Source organism: Corvus brachyrhynchos, unplaced genomic scaffold (assembly GCF_000691975.1).
Source record: "Corvus brachyrhynchos isolate BGI_N302 unplaced genomic scaffold, ASM69197v1 scaffold279, whole genome shotgun sequence".
In the NCBI taxonomy this organism is placed as follows: domain Eukaryota; kingdom Metazoa; phylum Chordata; class Aves; order Passeriformes; family Corvidae; genus Corvus; species Corvus brachyrhynchos.
The window spans coordinates 5,698,595-5,708,395 of NW_008246060.1; the positions used below are offsets into that span (position 1 = coordinate 5,698,595).

The 9,801-nt window shown below is 37.0% G+C and overlaps 1 protein-coding gene across 5 annotated transcripts in view; it reads right to left on the reverse strand.

Moving 5' to 3' along the window:
- Positions 1-3,328: 3,328 nt before the first annotated feature.
- Positions 3,329-9,801, reverse strand: part of WAPL (WAPL cohesin release factor) — a 132,051-nt gene continuing 125,578 nt past the window's right edge. For 3 of the 5 annotated variants that reach the window (XM_017746261.1, XM_017746260.1, XM_017746262.1), the window contains exons 16-19: positions 8,486-8,693; positions 7,229-7,317; positions 6,135-6,230; positions 4,633-5,797 (exon numbers count right to left, since the gene is read on the reverse strand). In XM_017746261.1, coding sequence (XP_017601750.1) covers positions 5,732-5,797; positions 6,135-6,230; positions 7,229-7,317; positions 8,486-8,693 — 459 coding nt within the window. In that variant the 3' untranslated portion in view covers positions 4,633-5,731. Of the gene's footprint in view, positions 5,798-6,134; positions 6,231-7,228; positions 7,318-8,485; positions 8,694-9,801 lie in introns of all 5 variants that reach the window. The other 2 variants (XM_017746263.1, XM_008642781.2) reach the window with 1 other exon arrangement.

Sequence of the window (9,801 nt, forward strand, 5' to 3'; positions counted from 1 at the left end):
AGACTGGATGTGTAATAGACTAACAAATCATTCTAGAGTACTGGTTTGCCCCAGCAATTTCAATTTATATTCTACAGGAATACATAAACGACTTGAAGTCCTGCATGTTTGCTTTTGTCTCACATTTGAAATTATACTTGAATAACCATTATAACCTACATTAAAAAAGGCGGAACTTCTGTGATTATCTGTGATAAAATAGCTACAAATTTGTTCTCACGAAATCCTCAGTAAGGCTCTCACCATAATCAAAGATATCACAAATAAAAAGCCATTGTTTTGCAATATAGAGCTCCAGTCTGAAACTGGATGTTTGAGATGCATGAATACACTCAGCACACAAATTCCAGTCAGATTTTTCCACTAGGAAGATGAATTTTTTCTTATTAAAAATTTATACCCAGGTTTTAAGAATAGCTAGGGCAAAAGAGACTACAAACAATAACTGCATCACTTCTATTTAATTTACAATGTTCAATTTCTGCCACTCAAGTGTAATTTCATTATAGCACTTTAACCTAGATATTTTTAATTTGGGTAAAATAGCTTTGCTTTAAAATTCCTTATCAAATGAAGACAAAAATTTAAAATATGAGCCAGCAAAATGACACCAGATGTTACACAGCAGTTTTATATAACACATTACTGAACTACTTTTTAAGGCTCAGTAACCTGAATATCAAGCTTTTGAACTCAAATTCATGCCTCTGCAAAGAGCTGTGACACAAAGTGATCTTACTCCCAAGTTTTCCTTGCGGTTTGTACTTCCAATTCAAACAGACTATAAATTTAACAGCAGATCAGAAAACAACTCTGGCTGCATATTTTAAAACTTCTTGCCCCAGAAATGCTTTCAGGAGCCACGTATTTGGGGTAAGAGCCCAACAATACATCCATGACTAAAACCCCCCAGTTCCACAACTTTGGCATCATTCCCAGAGGTCAGGTGTGTGCACAGCTCCTGAATGGTACCATTTGACACAAAATCAACTCCTTCCTTCCCTTTCTCATTCACACTTCTGCAGTAATGCCTTTCACCTTGATTTTAATGCCTTATGTACTAGAAACAGTGAGAAACAAAATAACTCTTGTTCTAGGACATAATCACAGGGTCAGCTTTCCAGGTGGAATGAAATAATTTCCTCCACTTCACACTCCAGGTTAACACTCTTCCTCCCCACTTTTAAAAGCTAAACACAGAGACACAGCTAATCTTGTCTTACAATACAGAAAACTGTCAGGATTCCCACACTAAACAGTGGGTCTAAGTAAAGTTCCTGTAATTCGTTCTTTTACTCTAAGCAGAGTCCCCTTTCAGCTGTCACCTGATTTTACTCTGCAAAAGTTCAATGATCCTTCCTCTAAGTAACTTTGGTCCACCTAAGACAGACCAGAATTCTGGAAATAGGTACTACTGCCTGCACAACTCTTCATTATTTAGCAATCTGGCTTTCCACACGTGGAGAGAAAGTCTTTGGCCTCTACTTCTCCAAAGTGATGAATCGAAGTTCAAGTTGCGGGTTAGGCAATGTGGAGATACAGTGTGAAGACAGGTGGTGAGAGATGTGACACGTCTGCCTCTTAAATGTCAGGCTCTCTCCAGAGCAGCTCCCTTTCCTCCCAAGGGCTGCTGCTCCCAGGGCTCCTTACAGCCCCTCTGCAGCACCACAGTGCTGTTGTACCGTACCAAACATGGCAACCTGGGGCATATATAGCTGCACATTCAGTTCAGTTTTCACAGCTGGAATAAAGATCCTGTGGCATTAGTAAACCAATCCACCCTTGGGTAAGGACTCCTAGCAGTTGCATTATTTATAATGGTTTCACTTTTATTTACAGTAAGACTATCTGAACCTACTGATGCTGCAAACATCTTAATAAATTACAGTCCCTTAGAAAGGGGACCTTTAGGGCAAGTAAAAAAGAGTATGTATGAAAGGCTTCTGTTCCACACAGCTAAAAGAATCCAGTAGTGTCCTTTACCCAAAGACAAATTAACATTACACAGAGGAAGAGAAGCAGCGGCATCAAAAATTACAGTGGCCTGGTTTTGAAAACACTTGGCTAGCAGAATTCAGGGCAAATTCCAATCTCATTACCTTCAAAAACCCAATTAATGGGCCATCCTTTAAGGGCAGGCTTGATGCAGAAGAATAGCAGTTACCTAAGTCCTCTTTATCTTTTGAACTCAAATTCACATTTTTGGTTTTCCATGCTCTTTAAACAAGAGAAGTACCACATTCATGGAAAGAAACTTTACCGGAAAAGCCACATGGGCTTGCCTGGTTATAGCCCCAGATAACCAAGTACACTTTGGCTTCTGTTTAGTGATGTCCAGAAAGGAAAAATGAGATAAATCAGTGCCATACACATCAGGCCACATCACTTCCTCATATGCAAATCAAGCATTTCAAACCAGACTGAAAGGATAATAATTTATGAGAGAGGCTGGGACTCCCCAATCTTCTGTAGAAGCTTCACAATTATCCTGTTAATCTGAAAATGCTTATGTCACCCCTGAGCATTCACACACAATGCGTCCATTACATAACTACCAACAAAAGAGGAGGAAATATTCTTACCAGATTTTTTTTAAACATTTGCTTACATAAAGCTGCATTTGCCTCTTACAGTACCACACACTAATAACACACTGTTCCATGTTTCAAACTCCAGTAATGTTCTTTTACAGCACAGAAGAGGTTACATTATGCTGCTGCTTGTTCAAAGTGGCAATGGGATAACACATCACATTCAACTTGCTTTACAGTTCATGAATTATTGCATATTGTACCCATATCTAGTTGCACCAATTAAGGAAAAATCCATGGGAAAACATCCACCCTGAAATTAAAGCATCATTCATATTAATCAAGAAACAGAGCACCACTCATGGAAATTTCCTCCCTTTTCACTTAAGAAAGCCATTAGCACCCCCCATAATGTGAAAAGTCTCACCATAAGAACTGTGCCATTTTCCCTGTGCTCTATCACATTTATGTTATTCTGACTACAGCCCCGAGAGTTGTTACTGAAAGATCAATGGCAACTTGTGCAGAGAACTCCAAAATGCATCAAGAGACACATTACATCATCTCCAGAAAATTTCCAGCCTTGGCTGTTTAGACTGACCACAGCCTCAGGTCCAGGCACTGAATTTTGTTCTCCCAACACAGAGGTGAAAAGCAAAGCACTACCTTCAGGATGCTCCACTATTACTTTTTTCACCCTTTTTTTTACCACTTTTTTTTTTAGCAATTTACCTGACACTGCCTTCTTTCTGCAATCACTCAGAGGAGTGGTTTATTGCATGTTAAAAGACAAGATATGTATTGAAAGTAGCAATTTTATTTGAGTTAAAATTATTTACAAAAACCCAAAGACATACTTCATGAAACTGGTACAAACTATTTTTCCTGCCGTTGGCTTTTGCTCCAAAGATCACAGCTGAGAAATACTGTATAAAATAAAAATAGGATTGGATTCAGAAAAGTACTCTACTGTTCTAATTTCCAATTGAGAGTATTTACACAAATATTTACAATGGAAAAAAAGTTACTTTAAAACTTTAATTTGCAAGTTGGCCTCAAGTACCCTTTAATGCAGAGTTATTTGAGGGTCTAACACACAAAAATGCACTGCAGTTCACAGGGTGATTTCTCCCCCCACCCTCAAAAAAAAAAAAATCTGCATTTGTCAGTGCTTGACAATTAGTTACATTTAAAAAAAACCTGTTAAACACTGAGGTAAATCAATTCCCAAACAATTACCAGTGTAACAAAGAAAGGTAGTTGTCCCTGCTTTCCCCCATCATCACATTTGCATCTTCTTTTCTCTTGCCATCTCTCCACAGGAAACTACATAGACAATTTGAAATCTCATTATGTATGTGAAAATCTCTAAAATCCAAAAACTAGATGGGCCAAATATTTACTAATTTCCTCCTGATGCAGATCATTTACATACACCTTTTTCCCTCTCTCAGTACTGTTTTGTTTTTTTTTACGGAAGGGGAATACAACCTCAAAAACTTTTCTAAGTTACACTGATACACTAAGTTTTAGAAGGTGATGAGAGAAAATGCAAAAAAATATGACCAACATAAGATTTTTGCCATTAATCAGTTACTTCCTTACAGAATTCCCAACAATCTGCATTATCAAAAATAGGAAGACATAGAAGGCAGCCACTGTATGTAAAAAAATTTACAGCTGGCACTGATACAAAAGCACAAGTTCTTAACTTTATACACGGAGATAACACAAGATCTAAAAGCAGGTTAGATTTCCTGTTATTTCCCCCTCATTATACATAGAACTAATATTTTTATGGCTTCAAGTTTTACAAATTCAATGGAGTAACATGATGTAACTACCTATACAGGTATTTAAAAATGTCAACGAAGCAGATCGCAGAACAGTCTGCAAATATTCAAGACCACCTTAATAAAAATAATTAATAATCGATTCTGTTGGTCTGAATAGTGAGTGCAAGAAAAAAATTGTTAAAAAAGTCATGTATTTTCTGGGATTCTTTGTTCCACTTAAGTCCTCAAACACAATGCTTTGCTGTGAACTAGACCTCAGACTGAACAAAATCTTAGCTATATCAGCAATTTAAGGCTTTGTGTTGTATGCATTTCAACTCTGTCATACTACAGAAGGATGAAATAGAAAGATTATGTCAGCTGGAACCGTTAATCCCCATTGGTGTTTTAGCTTCTTTAAAATTCTTCCCCCTAAAGCATCCAAATTCTTTGTATTCAACATTATAAAACACACCTTGAGTTCTTCCTTGAAACAAATTAAAACAGCATTTCAAAGTTTTTGCTTATTAGAAGTGTAAACTACCCTGGGATTGAGTGGTTTTTAAATTTTTTTTTTTTCTTTCTTCATTTCATTTGCATTTTAAACAGGGCACAACTTTTTACAGTCACTATTCCTTTTGTGGATAACGTACCCTCAATGGTTTTGTGTGTTTATGGGTCTGCATGCTCTTGGAACTACAAAGCATTATGGTCTAGCTGGTTACAGTACATGGGCCATGGGAGTTTTAGAACTGAGAAATAGTTCAGTGACCTAATTTCAATCAAAACAGTATAAAAAATAAACTATCCAATCCTCGCCTCTTTGGATTCCAACAAATTTTAAATATAGACAGTAGTTAAAATCACAAAAGTATTTAAAAATTTATATTTTATGATTTTGGAATAATCTCGTAATAAAAAAGCAAGAGCAAATTAAACTCAAATAGGAGCGGTGCTGCTGTCCAGAACTTCTTTATTAGAACATTTGTTTGATACCTCAGTAGCTAAGCTGCCTTTGCACCTGGCTGGCATGAAACAGTGGCTCAACAGTAAACAGCAGTTGCACTATCAGCAGCAAGTTTTTCCCCTTGAAACTTGTCACGAACAAAGCAAGAAAAAAAGATAGGGAGGGTAAACCCTGCCAAAAATATTTAAATACTGCACTGCATCATAAACAGCAAGGTTTCTTTATTTACTTTCCTCAGAACCTTTTTCCCCTCATTTTTGATAGTTGCAGATTGATGTAGTAACTGTCTTTTAGAAAATGCTGAATGCATGGTTAAGAGACCAGGTAGCCTTAAAAATCCGAACACGAATGACACAGATGAATGCTCTTGGTATATCCTTCAAGGACTTCTTTCATGACTTCTTCTTTTGTCTAAGGGTAGCTCCAGCATTAGAGTGCCTGCAGCGGAAGTTAAGTATCTAGCAGTGTTCCAAGTATTCAATCACCCTAGAGATAGACTTCTGGCCTGTTGTTCCAACAGCACACTGGAAATGCAACAGAAAACACAAGTAACAAACAAGCATTTGTAGCACCTCCTTCAAACATCTGAGAGCTATTCTGTTTTCAGAATTTTAGTATTTACAATTATGTGTCAGTAAAAGCAAGTAGGTTCAGGCAGACAATTCAGAAGTATCTTCCTGACCAATCACAATATAATGACAGACAAATGGGCTTTCAGTATTAAAAAACAGAATATTGCCCGTGCTCTTATGAAGACACAAACCGAAAAATGTTAATGCTTCTAAAAATGCATGAAATATTAACAGAAAACAAAATAACAAAAATATTTACATACATCAATTTAAAATATGTATTACTTACAGTAAGGTTCATAAAACTGAGAAATTTTTTGAGCATTTCGGTCATTATCGAGAAGTCCCCTTCAGGTAAGTACTCCCTCACAGTAGTCACATTGATCTAAGAAACAAAACAATCTTTTTACATTTGGGAAATATTTTTCTGACACAGAACTATAATACTCTGCATGTGAGATGCACTAAGACAAGTAAATTCACAGCATTATTAAGATGGCTTTTGGTACTATCTTTATGATTTAAGTCTCTCTCAAGCGATACTCATATCTCTACTATGTGTATGTTTCTAGAAATCAATTGCTAAAATAATTTTACACTGTTGGTTTGTTGAGGCTTTTTCCTAAAAAACAGAAAAAAGAAAAAAAAGGACTATCAGACCTCCCCAGGACCTAGAAGAACTAAACCCCCCCACGAGATCACTCCCTTTACAACTGCAAAGGGTTGAGAATTACTGATCTTATTGTCAGTCTTACTCTGAACACTAAAACTGTTACGGACACTGATGAGTCCAAAGGCACAGAACAGCACCTCGAAGACCATTTCTGCCACCATGGTAAATTCAGACAACCCTGAAGGTCTGAACTCATTTTCATGTGAACATATTATTGAGTTCTCAGCCACTGGAGTTCCATATTTTTAACTTCAGCTTTCTATTATGTATTTCCAATCTGAGACAATTATTTTGAACTAATAGGAACACACACAAGTTCATGTGACTTCAGTGGAAGAAAAAATTAAAGCAGACTGATAATAAGTAAGTCTGATGGTAACTTGCTTACTAAAACAACTGAGAAGGAACAGGCTTAGCCAGTTTTCCTCTGCCTTTCCAAAGTAAATTCTTTTGCTGACTACAAGTAAGGGGAGAGAGGTAAAAGAGGTCAAATATTCAATTCCAACTGTTTTTGATAAACACAGTGATGTTCAGAAAATTTGTTTTGGATGGAATATCTCTGGCAACTTTTCCCAAAGCTGTGTACATCAGTGCAGCTTCACCAACGTACTTGTTCAAACTGAAGCCAAATTTCGTAAACCCCTTTCAATACAGCAAATTATCACTTCATTAAAGATTATACTGGACTTAAGATCAACTTATTTCCTTACTGGACTCTCCTGGCAGAGACAGCCTAGAAGCAATGCTGTGTATGAGGCCACAATGCAGTCCTCCATGTGCTTCCCAGCATGCTGAAGAGCTGTAAAAGAGACAACAGTGTATTGTATTCTCTAAGCAGCTGGTATCTTTTACTGCTGCAAAGACAATCTTTCATTATCACTTCCCAGAACACTTTTTTTCTCAAGCAAAACGAGCTTTTGGACTGAGATTTCAGAGATCAGGAAACGCCACACTTACTGACTCAGCAGCACATTCTTGACAAAAAAAATGGTCTTAATTCACTTTCAACTCATTCTGCTGCACAGTATTTTGTCATTTGCCATTTCAATGTGCAAACTGTATGCTGAACACACCAAACTACCAATGTAAAGGTTTCATGTGATGCTACAGGCCTTTAAGACTCCCCCCAAGGTAGTTTATTGTATTAAGCTTAACAGGCACAGCATTTTTTGCTGATGACTCAGCATTTTGGGAAAAACTACAAATAACTGCAGACACCAACTGATGGAGCTACAAAGAGACACAAGGATATAAAGTTGGAAAAAGTAATATACTACACCTACTAACATAAGGTTAAAAAAACTATTAAAAGTAATACACTGCATCTACTATCAGAAGATTGAACAAGAAGGAATGATGTTTCAGACTCATTTTCCAGAGACAAACTATGTAACAGGTCAGAGATACTCAAATTCCCAGAACAAACTACCAAAGATGCAGCACATCAAGGCACTACACAGGTACCTCAGATACCACTGATGAAGTGAGAAGACAGACACAAAGCAGGTGGAGACAGAAGAGGCACAAGTGCAAACAGGGAGAGGAGAGGAAAAAGCCCAACCCTTAAAGTAGCTTGAAACAAGAACCCTAGAAAACAAAACGAAGGCAGGTCACTTTCAAGGACTATTCCAGAAGAAAAAGTGAACAGCCTAAAAGCCATCATTTCCAGAATATTTTGTACATGGAGTGTCCCAAAAAGGTTTGGGATTTTGTTTCTTTTGGGTTTTTTTAAGAAACAGATAGAAGGTACTATTAAAAACATAAAAAGTAGCCTAACTTCTTCTGCTTCTCATGTTTCAGATCTAAATGGCTCCTACTTATGGTCTGCAGCAGTTTCACCTGGGATACACTGAGGAAATCTCAGCCCAAAAGACTGGATGTAGACAGGAAGCAGAGGACAAGGTGGGATTTTATTCTATCATACTGTTCTTTGCCTTTTCTGAGCTCATCACAGCCAGACAACGTACCTTTATTAAGATCAAGTTCTTCATCGTCTTCCTCCTTCTTATCCTTCTCCTCAGTACTGTCTGACTTCTCTGTGGAGACCCACTGGATCTCCCCACTTGTCTCCTGCCATTCCCCACTCTTATCATGCTGAGAAGTGGGAGCTTCTTTAATCAGCTCGTCCGTCTGGCTCTCTGCCAGCTGTGCCGCTCGCTCACACTCCAGGAACAGCTAATGGGAGAATTCCAGGAGAATTTCTGTTAGAAACTAAACCCTGAAGACATTCAGTTAATACTTACAAGTTTATTTTCTGTTCACAATTCACCCCTTAATACAATTAGTCTTCAATACTTTTCTTAATGATAAGCTTTTCCTCTTCAAAGTAAAATATAATCTGGCCCAACACTAGTGCTGTGCTCCGCAGCAAGGCCTCCCTCCCTGGTGCTGAACCACTTGCCAGGCTCCACTTGGGCATCATAAATGTTTAATCACTTTCCTTGAGACATGGCTTGAAGACTAAAAGCTGCGAAAATTTACTGTCCATTTTTGTTCTCTACCAATTTTCATTTTCATTTCATGCTAACTATCCCCTCTTGGTTTTCTTAGAGCAAAAATACAAAGGAGTAATTTAAAATGACTTAGCAAGAATGTGAATGACCCAGGAATCTCATATTGTGCACTTATTCCTCATTAATTATTTTCCAAACCATACAACCACCAGTTTTAAATATTGCTTTGCCAAGCTATATACATTAAGATTTTTAATATTATTATTTTTATTGATTTTTTTTGTCTGCTGCTGGACAGCTATTTCACAAAGTTAAATACAACTGTTAAAAGCATGCATAAAATTACCTCCACTGAAACAAGAAGTCTAATTTTCTTGCAGTTTTTTCATTTTAGTTTGCATGGTGAAATTCAGTCACCAAAATTATTGGTGGATTTCTTTTTTTTTTAATAAGCTAGTCAACTTAAGAATGCTGTTTCACATCCATAATCATTACATCTGTATTTTACTGCTTTTATAAAGGATGATCCTATTTTTTAATTTAAAGCTGCAAACTCCCAAAAACATAGTACTTCAAAAAAATCTATGAAAGCAAAGCATGTAAAAGAAAAGTTGTTTACAGCTGATTTAGAACAGAAGTCAAAGTAAATAATCTAGGAACAATAAAACTATACATAAATTGTATAGGAAGAAAAGTTTTACTGGATGTCTGTAAATCACTGTATTTTACCAGGGAGGCTGTTTCTGTAATGAACAGTACTGCAAAAGTCAGGATTGTGAGCAGCAATCTTCCCCCTACGTCTGCTCCACTCCTCAAATGCTAAACAGAAA